Source organism: Eretmochelys imbricata, chromosome 4 (assembly GCF_965152235.1).
Source record: "Eretmochelys imbricata isolate rEreImb1 chromosome 4, rEreImb1.hap1, whole genome shotgun sequence".
NCBI classification, from domain to species: domain Eukaryota; kingdom Metazoa; phylum Chordata; order Testudines; family Cheloniidae; genus Eretmochelys; species Eretmochelys imbricata.
The window spans coordinates 16,302,519-16,318,785 of NC_135575.1; the positions used below are offsets into that span (position 1 = coordinate 16,302,519).

The window sequence follows — 16,267 nt, forward strand, 5'->3', positions numbered from 1 at the left end:
CCCCACAGTGAAATCCTGGCCCCATTGCTGACAAGGGGGCCAGGATTTCATCCTCAATGAGAGAATTACACTCATTTTATGCACTCTCTGAATGTCAACCTAACGTAAGTTACAATTTTACGACTTCCACCCAACGTGAAACTTACATTTTGTCTGTTGACTTTGGCCATCCTTCCAGGTGAGCCTTACTTACTTAATGCAGGCCTGTATTTGGCCCACAAAGTGTAGCTTCAGTTAATAGCATTCCTAATTGCTTAATTTTTGCCAGTATACTGCCAGCAATAGTACTGTTTGTTGCCTGCATTCAGGCCTGATGGTTCAGCACTAGAAGATTGTTATCACATGACACACCAGGATTAATATTATCCATGCATTAACATCCAGTCACATAGCAGAACCAGCTGGGGGCTGCATAGACCTTCTGGTGTCAAAACAGCTCCCACTAGCTCAGCCTTTGATAGCCTCGTATTTAATCCAATAGTGCTTCTTTTCTTTTTTGTTGGTTCACACAAAAAACACTTCCCTCATTCAGTGAAGTATTTACTAATCAGTTAATGCCTTTTCTCTGGCACAGCAAGAAAGTGACCTTTTCCATTGCTACCTTTTCCAAAGCCAGTCTCTGCTGAAATGCTAATGCTCTTCCAGCCAGCTCAGCAAATAAGAGCTGAGGGTACAATGACCTCCTGTGGCAATTTTTGCACATAACTGAACAATTAGCTTCACCTTATCACTAGCAAGAGACTCCAGGGCAATTTTTTCCATAGGTTTTTATTCCAGTATTGGAATTCCTAGTAGCCATTATTTTCTGAAAGGGGGTGTTTAGGGAAATGACTGTTCCAAGGGAACTATTCTTCAGTGAATGAACCTGGATATAAATGGGGTTTTAATGATTGATTTTAATCCGATTTAAAACAAATAAGTAATCTCTGCTAGTCATGACATTGGGACATTTGCCATTTCTATGCAAGCACCAAAATGCTGCACTGAAGACACTAAAAACATTGCTTTATTTTTGCCCCTTAAAATATTTAGCAAAGCACTTTAGATCTACAAATCCGTGCATAAATATTAACTAACTAATCCTCACAACCTTCCTATGAGGTAGGGAGATATCAGTATTTTAGAGATGAAAAGAATTAGGCTCAAAGTGACTTACACAAGATCACACAGTGAGTCAGGAGCAGAGTTGGGAAAAGAACCCAGGAGTCCCGATTCCCAGCTGTGCTTTAACCACTTGACCATGTTGTTTCTACAAGATTCCTTTTCATAAGATAGGCATTGATTATGAAAAGGTATACAGAGTAAGTCTGCATTTAACAATTGTAGTGTGCAGTTTTCCTCTGTCGTTTTCATTTAATAAACAGATTTGTTTTTAAAAGGCCTTAATTCTGTATGCAGGAAAAGAACAAAACCAATTCAATACTAATCACATTTTATATACAATTTAATTATTATGAAATATGCTTAAATAAATATAGAATAAAGGAAAGTTATTCCATGTGCAATTCAAAAAATCAGTAAGCTCTATCACCAAAACTGAATGTGCTGCACACAGGAACCTGCAATATACAAAAGCTAGGTATTATTAATAGACGTTAGAACCCACATCATTAAAAAATGTAACCACAGGGACCACAGTTAAAGTGAAGTAACATGCATTTCTGAAATGAATATCTAATAAATGATTTCACAGAATGATTAAAATGTTACCGGCTGTTAATATTCGAAACTGCATCCTAACCGAAAAACTACAATTAATTCTACATGCCAATTTTATTTTCAGGCCCTGTTGATGTGTTCAATATTAAAATGAATCAACATCTCCACCCTGGGTCACTCTCTCAAGCAAAGGAAGGCAACGGGATAAAACACTTAAGAACTAAAAAGGCACCATTTCAACAGTAGGTTCAGTTTCAGAAACTTTCAACTATTCTAAGCGTGGCAAGGAAGACAATATGGTGACCTATCAAACTACATATTATGTCCATGCCAGGAACAGGTTCAATAATGCAAAAGGATTAAATTTTAAAATCAAAATCATTGGTCACTCTTGAGAATAACTGACAAGGAGATCTTGATTTAAATCTTAATTAAATGTTTTTAGCTTTGACGGCATCATTCCTAATGCCCATTTTTGTCCTCCACTACTATTTCATTGTGCGGTGTGGTATAACTGTTAGTCCCTGCCTGGGAATTGCATTTTGGAAGGGACAGGATGCCATGACAGAGAGGAGCAAGAAGAGAGAGCAACACTCAATCAGGCACCTACCCTCTGCTGTCAGGTTCAAGCTTAAAATTCCTTACAGTTTATGAGGAAAAAATAGAAAACTAGTTGGTAAAGCCAAGATTTTTAGAAACAGGAGACTAAAGTTAGGATCCTATATGTCACCTGATTTTCACAAGTGCTGAGCACCCAATAGCTGCCCATGAAATCAAGGTAGGCTCTGATAGTCAAAACATTTGAATATCAGTTCACTTAGGTGTGTAAATATGTTTTGAAAATCTTGGTGTAAGATTCCAGGGAACAGCCTGATGGAAATCCTTGAAAACATTAATGGAAAACACACTCTGCAGTCTCTCAAAACCAATATTTAATACAAATTAGTGGATCCATTTTTTCAAAATATCCTTAAGAAGTAAACCCTTTTTTCACCCACTTCCCCAATTCCACTAACACAAAGCTGACTGTGTAAACGTAAGAAAGTATGTTGTGACATACCAGATTGTTTTTTCCAGCATGAAAGGGTATATTAATTCCATTGTTTAATAACTGTACTACAATAGACTCCATAGCCTCAAATCAGGATCTACACCCTGTCATACGCGGTACTATACGCTCACCTAAATACATATCTCTGCTCTGAAGAGCTCTCAGTAAGGTAAGTGAAACAAAAAGGGAGAAGTTACATACACACAATTTTTAATCATAAAATCCAGCAGGGCTCTAAGTGTTAACCTCAGCTGAGACCAAGGATTGATTGGAGACAGAGACTGAATCATCCTTGCATTGTTAGAGATGGCCCCTCTAAGGTCAGTGTTGAGGCACAGACAGTACAGTGTAGGCAAATTTGATCTGCTGCTGTTTGTGCTGCATCTATTCTATGCACTAATAACCTCACATTCCAGCGCTGTCAGTCCAGCTACTACCAAAGCCCTAAAATAGTCTTATGTTCACAGCAATTAAAACTGTCCTTATAAGTTGCAGAGACTTTCTCCTGTGAATTCATACTTGGCTTTCAGTAATTTTGTATTGCGTTCTGGAACTGGTTGCATACAATCTCCCCCAGAAATCTGATGTAATCTGTGATGTGTTTGAAAAATATTAATTATAACTTGGACCTGCTGATAACATGAAGATCTTAATTATCATAAGATTTTGAACAATGCTCACATGATCACACCAAAGTATTAAATCCTGGCAGCTGAAACCTAACGGATAATTGCAACTTGCTTAAAAATAGGTTGCTAGTGTCTGGTGTAGATTTGGCAAGAATATTTTCAAGGTTTCTGTTGCATGTTTAATTAAATCTGAACTGAATCTTCATCAATGTCAGACACTGGCTTTATATAAACTCAGTTTCTGGAGCTAAGATCTTAGAATGTCTTTCCTTTTGCCTCTGCAGTCCTGGACAAGTCTGGAAAAAATATGGAATTAGTAATTCATTTTCCATATTTTCCATGTGTGGGAAATCTGGACTCAGTAACACAATATTTAAAAAAATGTAGTGAATTTATATCCTCCAAGAATTTGACATATATTGACATCAGCTCAGCTCTTGTCTGAATATTACATATCGCCAATCTACGCACAACTGTTACACGATACTGAAAGCCAACAATTTTAATAAGTGCAAAAAAGTTTCTATCCATTTTTATTTTTCAAACATCATTCTAGTCACACAGTATGAGATTCTATCTCCAAATTGACAGGGAACATGAGCACCATTATAATAAAATCCTGTGACAACAGAATATTTGCATTCAAAAGCCAAGTGTATAATTACATATTGAGAAAAAGTATTGAATGAAAAACAATACAGCACAAAATACAGTACATATTTCAAGATGTGTGTACTAAATGGTTGATGATGTTTTCAGAATTTGAAAGAAAAATCACCATTACAAAGATCAGTGCATTAAAATAGTGGTTGCTCCACAAAGTTCTCCCTTTTTCATTGCAGAAAAACCAACAGTTAACCAGAGAAGAAATTAAAACAGCAGGAGATTGCTAGGTAAGAACAATGTAACTCCCACCATGACAACATTTAAAAGTCTATTCACATCACATTTAAAAACACAATTTAAAACCTAAAGACAGCTTACATAGTTTACCTTCTATTTCAGCATTCAACAAGTGGATGCTGGCCTCCACAGAAAAAAAAAGGATTTACTGGCTATCAAAAACAGATTCCTAAATTTCAGATGGAAATTATCCAATATGAAAAATAATTTATACAGATCTTATAACTTTGTATAGGAAAAGTTATAAAACAAAAAGAACAAGCGCTAACAGATGGAAACTCTTAAATACCTTAGTTTACAAAATGACACAAAAATGGCAGACACCGAAGTTTGTTGAAGGAGCATTGTACTTAAGGTTTGGTTTTTGATCCAACTCATTCTGGGCAAAGCCCCACCAATCTCCTGGAATTATCAAAACACATTTTTGTATTTTGAAGTATGGGACTTTATGTAAATTAATTCCCCCGTCAGCAGAAATCCCTTCCCCTCAATATCCTCTTCCCGTAATTGGGAAGAACCTGCTACAGAATGTACAACTTCCCTTGCAGACTCTCAAATTCCACTGAAAAATACAGGAGACCAGTTCTGATAAAACCCCTAACTACATGGGAATTAAATACAAATTAGGGACAAAATAGGAAGAGTGCTCTATGGGAATTTATTACTCTAATCAGAAACAGGAGTAGTAATTAAGGGCTCCTGGGACTCTTTGTAGCGTTGGGTAACTTGTAAATTGTTCTCTATAACACTGAACAGGCCCACTGGTTTATGAAAATAATCTATACATAAATTTTGTAAAACAAATATCACAAAGTGTGTTTGTTCCTCACAATTTGTTAAAGCAACGACACTGAACCCCTCCTCTTCAGACACCTTATAAGAAAGCCGAATTTGAACCCAAGCTCTGATCTCACAGATGTTTGGAACAGTTTGATTCTGTTTGCTCTTCAAAAGGATTATAAAGTGCTCAAAAATTTCTTGACCTGCAAAAGAAGCAAATATTTTGAATCAAATGAAGTGTATTTATGAAACAGATCTATGAGAACTGACTTTTCACCTCCCTACTGCCTTATACCGTACAAGGTGTAATTACTGGGTGAAATAAAATCCCATGACAAAGCATGTGATTTTGTGGCCAGAGTTGCAGAAAGCCACGATTCCTGAAGTTCAGTAAGTGAAGAACCCTAGGTAGCCACACATTGTACTGATGTGGAATTCTTCAGTGCTTCTAAGACATGTGAAAACTGTCCTAAACTGCAACAAGATTCTTTAAGATTACATCTAAAGTTGTTACAGAAGGTGAGCAGTTTCAACATGTATATAAAAGTTCAGAAAATAAACATTCCAAATATATGAACACAAATGAGCTCCCATGCAGCTATTTGAGAATTTGCTCTTCAGCATTAGAGACACAGTAGAACCTGAGATTTATGAACACCAGAGTTACGAAATAACCAATCAACCACACACCTCATTTGAACTGGAAGTACATAATCAGGCAGCAGCAGAGACACTCCCCTTCCACTCCCCCCCCCCCCCCCCCCAAAAGAGCACAAATACAATACAGTGAACTACTAAAAAATAAAGGGAAAGCAGCATTTTTCTTCTGTATAGTAAAGTTTCGTACATCACCTGCACTACATCAGTCACCTCTGTACGCCTTCTGATCTCCTCATTCGGTATGTGATCATGGAGCAATATCTTACACATTCGCCTTTCCATTGCTCTCTGGGTGACAGCGAATTTTTTCTTCCCTCACTTTCATCGTTGACCAGTTTTCCGCTCCATACAGCACTGCTGGCAGAACAGTGGAATTAAACAGTTCTTTCATTTTCTTCATGGGCAGCTCATCATCCATTAGATACAAGCATTAGAGAAGGCGTACAGAGGTGACCGATGTAGTGCAGATGATGGCGGGTCATGTAGTCCGCAGGCAAGACAATAGGTGGACAACCCACATTAGTGACTGGATCCCCAGAGATCACAAACGACCGCTGGGCAGACCAAAAACGCGCTGGGCTGATCCCATGACAAAATTGTTTGGCCAGAAATAGAAAGAATGTGCTTGCAACAAAATGGAATGGTGGAGCGTCAACTTGCGTTCGTGGAGGGACAGACGAGGACAAGCCAGACAAAGAAAGAAAGTAAAGCTTCAGAGCTGTATTAAGTCAATGTTCAGTTGTAAACTTTTGACAGAACAACCATAACATTTTGTTCAAAGTTACGAACAACACATTCCCGAGGTGTTCATAAATCTGAGGCTCTACTGTATGCAAAAACAACTAAGAAGATCCCTAGCAAAAGCTTAGGGCACTTTAAGATGTGTGTCCAATGGCTTGACTCTGCAGCAGTGTCTCAGTGCTATGCAGGAAATGGGTTGAATTCCAGTTCCTAGTCTCTTTCCCCCTGGGCTGGTGAGGAAGCATATTCAATCACTACAGTCAGGGTGTTTTAGGTTGCTCGGTCATGTAACAAGCTCTAAACCAGAAGCGGGCAAACTACGGCTTGTGGGCCACATCTGGCCCACAGGGCCCCTGAGGCTCCCAGCCGGGGAGGCTAGCCCCCAGACCCTACCCCGCAGCCTCAGCTTGCCTCACCGCCAGCGCTCTGGCCCACTGCTCCTGCTGGGCGTGTGTGTGTGTGTGTAGGCACGGCCTTCCCTACCCGGCCCTCCATACAGTTTTGCAACCCAGATGTGACCCTCGGGCCAAAGAGTTTGCCCAACCCTGCTCTAAAGTCATCAGAGACCATGCAGGCTATTTTAACAGGTAAATGACCTTATTTCCTAATGGATAAACCAAGACCAAGGGGTAAGTCACCTTGTGAGGTAAACAAATTATTTCTCAGAGAAACTGGACAAGCCTTACTGCAGTGTGAAATAAATATTACTAGCAAAATTTAAAGACAATATAAAAGTATCTGAGCTACTGAACATTTACTGAAATGGCTATGAACTAACTGGCCAACACCACACAAGAACAATTAATATCCAAGTGAAAGTTCAACTTGTTGGCCTAGAGTAGAAAAATTATCCCTTTAGCATTAGCTAAGAAATAGACCAGATTGATGTAACAAAACCCTTAGTTTAATTTCTCCCTTAAAACTACTCAAAGAAATATATTTGATCCAAAAATGCAATAGCTCCATTTTATATTCCGCATCATTTCCCAAATAAATTGAGACTAAATTTGAAAAGCAGCCACTGTGTTTGCACACCTACTAACTGCTTTTCAGAGGCATTTTTGTCTGCTTCTTTAACAAACATTTTGTAGTTGTGTATGACTGGAGTAGAACGGCAGCAACATAAGAACAGTTTCTCTCTGTCAAGAACACACAAGATTATTTAACCAGTGTAACATCAAGCTGGAAAATCATTTACACAAGAAGAAAACTGGATTGTTTAATGTTTAAGAAACATGCTTAATGTGTAAACAGTGAAGTATGTTTTATGATTTTATATATCTCCTCCCTGCATTAGTAGTTTTATTTTTTAATTACAGTCTTTCAATGGGCTTGTATACTGCCAGTGTCACAAATAAGATTTATATATTTACTCAAAATTTTCCTTTCTCCAAATAGTGAAATCCACAGAGCCTACAGTGGGTCTTCTCTCTGCTTGCTGCTTTGGGTCAGAACTCTGACATGTTAGTTACTGACTCAAAGTGGTGATCGTAGCGGGTTGAATGGAGGAGTGATTCGTATTGCTCAGAGACTCTAGGTGCATATATTTGTGCACGTACATGCACTCACACACACAGAGGCAGTTCCAGTGGTGGTCTCAAATGTGCCTTAAAAAAAGCTTTAGGTTAAATATTGCACAGAAAAGTTATGGTGAGAGATGGTTTTGAAGTTACAGACTGCTGTTCCAAAGTACATAGTTTTCTTTGAACATAAATGTGATCTTGTATTGAATGTTTATCAACATGTTTAAATAGCAAAAAGTTGGTATTTCTTGTTAAGTTTTACCTTTTCAATCATATTTTCATACTGGTCTTTGTTGCCTTTGAAATCTTCATTAACATCCAGTGTTAAGATGGGTACTTCTTCCAAGTATTCAAAATCCGTTCTATATAGAAATAGGGGTGTAGGAATAGGAAAAGGAGAGAAATTATATTAATTGCAAAGTAAATATAAATCAAGTTTTCATCACAGCAATCTTAACAATGAAAATCTCCCAGATTGGGAGAACTGCAGCGCTTAATAAATTATATCCTTAATTTTTAAATACAGGACCCTAAAGCTAGATTCCTTGGTTAGGGTCCTAAATAAATAACCTCGAATTTACAGTGTGCTGAGTGACCAGCATCTCCAAGTGACTTCAGTAATGTCCAGGCTATGTATCCCATTGAGCTCAGTTCTGCAAACTGCTAAATGCTCTCAGCTCTAGCTGAGTTGAACATGAATTGAAGGGCATCCTGGACTCCCAAATAATGTTCAACACCCTGTGAAACTGAGCCCAATAAGACATTTTCAGATATAGTTATAAGAGACCCAAATACATAAGATACTTGATTTTTAAAAGCCATCATGGTTTGACATTTTCAAGGACAACTGAAGTCTTATTTGAAACCGCGGGGAAGACACCGGCAAACACCTTCACTATCAGATGTTTCCAGGCATGCGTTAGTCACCAAAAATAAATAAATAAATAAAAAATAAGCCTACCGTAATGTTCTATGCTGAAGCCAGCTTTCATGTTTGTAGTGAAGTTTCTCCAGATATTCAATAGGAATTTCTTGTTCTTCATCTCTTCCACGCAAGTAAATCCTATTTAAGCATTTCTAAAAGCAGAAAGAAAAAAAGTAGACCAATTTACAAGAGAAGAATTGAAGTCCAATTTATTTTCAACTCCCTGAAGCTTTAAAAAAAAAAAAAAAAAAAGCCCAATACCCTACACTCTTAGCAAAGATTGCCACCCTTTCACTAGTGAGTGAGTTTTGGGAGTACAGAAAGATTCTTCCACGTTTAGCTGATGGAGGCCAATGACGTGTTGTTGGTTAACTGGCAAAAAAATGGTAAAAAAACAATATAAGAGAAACTTTGCATCAGTTCTTCAACATTGGCACTTAAAGGTTCACTTGATTATTGAAAACAACATAAAAAGCTTTGTTGTGGAGCCATGTTCCCAGTCAATTATGTCCTTTTATTGGGAAATCTGAACAACTATTCTTGAGAATTATTGTTGCCTTTGTGGACTCAAAAATTCAAAAGGTAAATCTTTCACTTAAAGACAATATAAAAAACAAAAGTTCAAGTTCATCCTGAAACTCCAGTACACTAATAAAAAGGTTTATTTTTCTGTATTCCATACAATAAGGATGTGATGCGTAAAGGGGCAGGTTCAATTAAAAGTTCCAACAACATTTTTTTCATTTTTCAGACTTTGTGATATGTGGAAAAGTTTTATTGCTGACTTTTATTAAAAAAAGGTATTTACATATATTACTTTGCACTTATGGCACCTTTTATCAGAAGATAACAAAGAGTATTGAAAATGTTAAAGTTCACAATGCCCTGAGATTATTTTTATAATCTTTTATGGTAATGTGCAAAAGAGATGGGTTTGTGCCCTTTATTGCTTTACTATGGTGTACGAAGAGGGCCTGAACAGTTAAAATAAAAGGGAGAAGAAAATGGTCTCTATAGCATTAGAAACTCATGTCTTGTCTAGTTTCTGGAGAACGAGGATTCTGACATCAGACATGCTAAGAGCCTGGAAGAAAAGGAATTTTTAAGCAGCCTGTTTAAAACTTGTTTGTTTTGCTGACATCTACTTAATTCCAAAGGTTCATGAGCCCTTGGGAGAAATGGTGTCTCATCAACCCCAAACACTCCAATGAAGGTGAGAGTTCAGAAAATGTCTCTGGAGCCCACCAAGAAGTCCTTTGGCAAAACAGGGGAAGACCAAACTTGAAATTCCTGATTTTTGTAAAATAAAAATATTCTTATTTTTCAACACACACACACACACCCCCCTTTTAGCTCTCTTTATAAATCATAAAACAGAATATAAGGGGCAAAAACTCAATTTAAAAAAAATACCCTTTATGAATTGAGAGCCAGGCACAGAGAAGTCAAATTTACAAACCAGCTTTGTGGGAGAGCCAGTAATAGAACCAAGAATTCTTGACTCTTGGTCCAGTGCTTAAGTAGTAGTTTGCCTATCACTCCTACTGTGAAGCTTGTCTATAGCTTATCTAAGTATCTACAGGTTTAAAGTAACATGTTCAAATAATTCAGGCCAAAACTTGAAATTTTCTTAAAATGCTAAGACTGAAAAACTCAGAAGAGAAAGTGTCAGTGGCTTGATTTTTGGTGGTGGTGATGGGGCAATTCAAACTTTTTATTTAGATATTACCCGATAGTAATAGAAACTCAAACACCACAGCATTATGCTGGTATGTTCAGTACAAGAAGTGCACTTGACTACATACATACATTGGTCTACATACATTGTCCTAGCTGAATGAAATACAAAAAGTCAACTGCATAAATAATGTAAAGTATTGGATTTTTAAAGTTCTTTTGGTTTTAATAATCTAAAGTATTATCTGTAAGGATTTAAACATGTGTCTGTCTTTAGGTTACAGTGTTCCTTTCACATTCTTATATATTTTTCACTTGGTTGTGTACTCACTGCAAACTCCGTAATTATGATCAGGAATGACAGTCTGAAGACTTTTTTTGTTATCTTTTCACAAGATGTAAACACACAAATTAGTCATACTTTAAAGGAACAAATAAAATTCAAGGCCAAAGATGAAAACATAACAGGGTGTGTGGGATTCAAAAGAATGAACACAGGGCTCTGCGATGTCATAACACTAGATGCCAAAAGCTAAGTACCTTTGATACAACGTGCACAAAGGGAAGGGCACTTATGTATTCCTTTACAATTACACAGGGTGCGATATTTGCAAGAAAGATGTCTACTGTAAACTTATAATCTTTTTGTACATACTATAACATTCTTTATTTTTACAGGTATTATACTATTTATGGGGATATTATAATTTAAACTGAAGTTTAAACACTGGAATTTTCATGCTCCTCAATGCTAGTGTAGCCTTATACCCCGCCCCTTGACCCAATCTAGCATTACTTGATCTTAGGAAGGGAGTAAATGTAAGGTGTTTGCCTTGTCAAAAAATAAGAGTCAGGAAAATTGAAGCATCCCCTGACACATCAGCACCACCTAGAGCAATCTTTAAACACACAGATGCAGGAAGACTTGCAAAGATGTGAAGAGCGGTCTCTAAGCTTTCCAGGAACATTAGACACGTTAAATTCTGCCTGTACAGGTGACCAGTTAGTCACACAATAGCTCCAAGTTCTTCTGTGGGCTTTGCTAAGGCCCACAGAAAGTGATCAAGCCAAATCTACACCATACCTTATATTTCTACCAAATACTCTATACAGTGAGAGTACCCCTCCATTCATGCAAATACTTTGACAATGCTCTTATCTACCCTTATCAAGAAATATGTCCCGGACTGGCATAGGATTCCAAGAATTCTTTCCCCAAGGAATAGTTACAGCAATCGCGGAAAAGTGCAATAAGGAAAGAGCAGCCCAACGGACTTAACTATGGTTAAGTGTTTATAGCAAAGGACTGGAAATTAGGACACCTGGGTACTATTCCTGGCTTTGCCTCTGACTTTGACCTTAGACAAGTTGCTTATGGCCATACTTTCCCCTTGTCACAGAACAGATGGGCCTATAATCAAAGTAAAAAATGTAAACAGCTACATGGCATCATATGGGAGCAAGCAGCCTTGACCATTCTCTCCATGCCAGTGACAATCACTGAATACAGTATGCATCCAGGCAAAAGAAAAGGAGTCAGGAACAGGCCACCTTGCACAGTGAATGTCCTTTCTCAAGGCAGCAGTAAAGATATTTGCATTGGAAATTATTACTGACGAGGGCTGGTAATAAAAAGTGTCAAAACTATACTGACAGAAAATAGGAAAATTTGAAACCCATCCCTCCCCGAACCCAGGTTTTCCAAACAGCTTTTAACTTTGACTATATCAGCAACAGCTACACCTACATATCACATGAACCACATCAGAAACGACAAGAACCTGAATACCAGAGAACCTATGGCAAACAAGGCAAACCGAGGCAGCAAAGCTTGCATTGGTATGGGCTTCAGAATGATTGAGAGCCAGAAAGAGGCACTTCTGATACTCATCTGTGACCCAAAAATCCATGGAATTTCCACTGTTTTTCCATTGTAATCTCCATCCAGTGTGTGGATTTTAGTACATTGCTCCCTGCTCACTAGTCCTGTGTTCTTTTGGGCAAAGTGGCTGAGCTCTGAATCCAAGTCATCTTACCTTCTCAGGCAGAACAGCTATATTGTCTCCTTAATCTCTTTATGCTTCAGTTTTCTTTATCTGTAAAGAATATCATCTCACAGGAACATGTGAGGCTTTACTAATGTACGTAAAGCACTTTGAGATCCTTGATATAAATGGGCAAAATATTATTTCTAGGTATTTTCTTGGACAGAAGTCCACTTTCTCTGCCCCAACTTTATTTCCCAGACAGCTGTGTTGCCACTAGGTAACATGCCTGGTGTTGGTGTTTTAACATGAGCAGTCACAAGTTTATAAAGATTCTGATACAGACAGCTTGGGCTGAAGATTTGTTTGAACGTAACTGAGATTTCTCAAGAAAACAGTAGTTTTGTGGACACCTTAAAAATACACCACTTTCTATGGAGTATTAAAGAGTGCAACCTGGCAAAATAGTTCTAAACTCATGTAGGCAAAGATTTATAGGCAAGGCTCAGATTGGTCAATCTGATTGCACTCTCATTCTTGCTAAATTCATAAAGTTTTATTTCTCACCTCAGGAGTGGCTCTGAGATAAATGATTCCATCTAGTTGAAGGCTTTGACCAAACTGCTTATTCATCCATTCATGCCAATCTTGGTAAATCGTCCATTCGGTTTCATCCATGCAATCAGATTCATATAAGTTAGATGCAAAAATATACCTAAAACCCAAAAGATTTATCAAACAATGAGGAAATGTAAGTCATGTTATTTAAATATCCAGTTCAATATGCTCTGCCATATCTAGGAAAAAATGGAGGAGCTACTTTTGTAGCCTGATCGATGTTTAGATTGCAAGAAACTCAATTATCCATGAATAGTGTTGCTAAAACCTAACAGTTTTGTTCCACTGGCTCACCTGAAGGAGTCAGGTGATTTTATTACTAGATTGTATTTAACCCTTTGCTCTCTTTCTAGATGGCTGCAGTCTTGCCACCCATCTGGTCCCCTACCCCATGCTATTTCAGTTGCAGTTTCTCACAGAGTCATGCATAGCTGCCATGTTCAGGGTTCGGACATATGTTCTATTACCTCTCTGACAGGTTCACCACCTTTTGGAGACTGCAACAAGAGCATTTAGGACAGTACACCTAGCTCCTCCACTGAAGCACCATGGTAGCTGGCTAGGACTATCCTCGGGCACTATTAACCCCAAAACTGCAGACATGGGGCTCAATAGTGAAGTTCAACCCCCTGCAGCCAGAGACTGAAAGGTAAGACACTTTGGAGCAAATATAGAGCAGCTCTCAAAGAACATGGGAATAACAAAAGTTAGGGAGCGATAGAGAATTTGCTCTTCTTTCTCCCTTCAACTCTGCCCCCCTCCCTTTTTTTTAAGAGGACAGAAAATTACATATATTTAATATAATTTCATTAATACAACAAAGTTATTGTTTGAATTGGTAAAATGACCTCATTGTACAATAATATGGAGAGAAAGTGAACAATGGATCCACTGATAATATCGTAAACTCACCAGAGCTAGTCACAAACCACTGGTCCTTAAGTGCTTATGAAAGCTCATCTGCTTTCTAGTCATACAAGGATTCTAATACTCAGCCAAGTGTCCACATATTAAACATACCTGTCGCTATACACAGATCGCTCAAAGAAGACCACAGGGTTCTCCACCTCCCTGATTTTCCCATTAAGGGATTTGAGCTGAGCCCGGATTCTGCTCAGGCAGGCATACGTCTGGAAGGTGAAAGACCACCGGTCCGGTTTCTCATACATCATCTGAAGCACATTCCCTCCACTCTTCTGTGATGTCGTCAGCTCCTATTTTTAACAAAGTAAGTCACCCAATGATTATGGGGTCCAACTTATCTAAGTTACCTCTAAAATGCCCAAAATTGCTTATCATGACAAAATGGTGTAGTCTCTTTTTTCAGGCCTAGAATTGTCTCCAACTACTCTTAATCTCTATTTATAAGCGTGAGTGTCATTTGCACACATCTTAACTCCCTTCGTTGTGCTGAGAATTGCATCCTGCACTTCTCTGAGACCCCCTGCAACATTGGGGCATAGTGTGTGAGAGCACAACCCAACTGTTTTTTATTTGGGAAAACACAGTTATGAACTGTGCAGCATTTTACCTTTATTCACCTATGGGGAAGATTTCATGCACGGGTTTGCAAGTCATATTGACATCAGGCACATTGCAAGGCGTGAGACACCAAAGGTCAAATGCCGCAAAACTTGAGTTAAATTCAGCAACCAATTATGTGTTTTGGACAAATAGTGTTTTGTTTTGGCACAGGCCTATATAAAGAAAATTACAAATTTTGTCTGGTCATAATCTTTGTACTGTGTGTAGGAAGCGGGGGTAGAGCGGAAAGGAGTGCCTTTGTTTTGTTTATGAAAAAAGTGGCTTTGATTTAACAAAGGGACAATTGAAAGTACGTAATGTGGACATCAGAAAACTTACTAATGATAATAATTACTATTTCGCACTTCTGTAATTGCTTGCCTCTAAGGACTTTTATAAAATGAGTACATGGGCAATTTTTATAAACAGAGAAACTGAGGAGCAGACACTTCCCAACTCTGCCACTGACCTGTTGTGTGGCCTTGGGTAACTGACTCCCATGCCTGTATTCTAACCACTAGAACACACAGCTCCCATTGGTCTTAAGGTGAGCATATAAATATATTTAATGTGCATGTATGCTCACCAATAACCTACACTATCCCAGAAGGCATACTTAATTTTGTCTCAGCACAGGGGGATGAACTAGTGACTTCTTGAGATTCCTTCCAGGGCTACATTTCTATTATAAACAGAAATATATCTGCTTAAGTTACACAATTAAGCAATATTAACTTTTCCTTTTAAACTTTCATTATTAATTAGTTGTAAAACTATTGTTAGATTGTTGACATTTCAGTTGTAAATTTCTCAGTCAAAAATGCTATATGTCAAAGCTAAACTGCACAGGATAATTTTATTATACGCAGCTGGTTTTTGGCTACAATTAAGTAACGTTACCACATCGATGGCCACAGATACCAATCCTTGACTTGAAATGGGCAGTTAGAGGATCTCAACCATTATGAGCATTCATCTCATAAGAAGATAAGAATGACAATACTGGGTCAGACCAAAGGTCCATCCAGCCCAGTATCCTGTCTATCGGCAGTGGCCAATGCCAGGTGCCCCAGAGGGAGTGAACCTAACAGGTAATGATCTAGTGATCTCTCTCCTACCATCCATTTCCATCCTCTGACAAACAGAGGCTAGGGACACCATTCCTTGCCCATCCTGGCTAACAGCCAATAATAGACTTAACCGCCATGAATTTATCCAGTTCTCTTTTAAACCCTGTTATAGTCCTAGCCTTCACAACCACCTCAGGCAAGGAGTTCCACAGGTTGGCCGTGCACCGAGTGAAGAAGAACTTCCTTTTATTTGTTTTAAACCTGTTACCCATTAATTTCATTTGGTGGCCCCTAGTTCTTATATTATGGGAACAAGTAAATAACTTTTCCTTATTCACTTTCTCCACACCACTAATGATTTTATAGACCTCTATCATATTCTCCCCTTAGTCTCCTCTTTAATCTCTCCTCATATGGGACCCGTTCCAAACCCCTAATCATTTTAGTTGCCCTTTTCTGAACCTTTTCTAATGCCAGTATATTTTTTTGAGATGAGGGGACCACATCTGTATGCAGTATTCA

The 16,267-nt window shown here is 38.2% G+C and overlaps 1 protein-coding gene across 2 annotated transcripts in view; it reads right to left on the reverse strand.

Moving 5' to 3' along the window:
• The window catches only part of DCK (deoxycytidine kinase), a 44,637-nt gene that overhangs the window by 22,231 nt on the left and 6,139 nt on the right, over window positions 1-16,267 (reverse strand). Inside the window, exons 3-7 of one of the 2 annotated variants that reach the window (XR_013345857.1) lie at window positions 14,172-14,365; window positions 13,101-13,248; window positions 8,908-9,023; window positions 8,209-8,308; window positions 5,073-5,225 (exon numbers count right to left, since the gene is read on the reverse strand). Coding sequence is in view for 1 of the 2 variants with exons in the window: in XM_077814891.1 (XP_077671017.1) it covers window positions 5,199-5,225; window positions 8,209-8,308; window positions 8,908-9,023; window positions 13,101-13,248; window positions 14,172-14,365 (585 nt within the window). In the remaining variant the exon portion in view is untranslated. Of the gene's footprint in view, window positions 1-3,858; window positions 5,226-8,208; window positions 8,309-8,907; window positions 9,024-13,100; window positions 13,249-14,171; window positions 14,366-16,267 lie in introns of those variants that run through there. The other variant, XM_077814891.1, reaches the window with a different exon arrangement.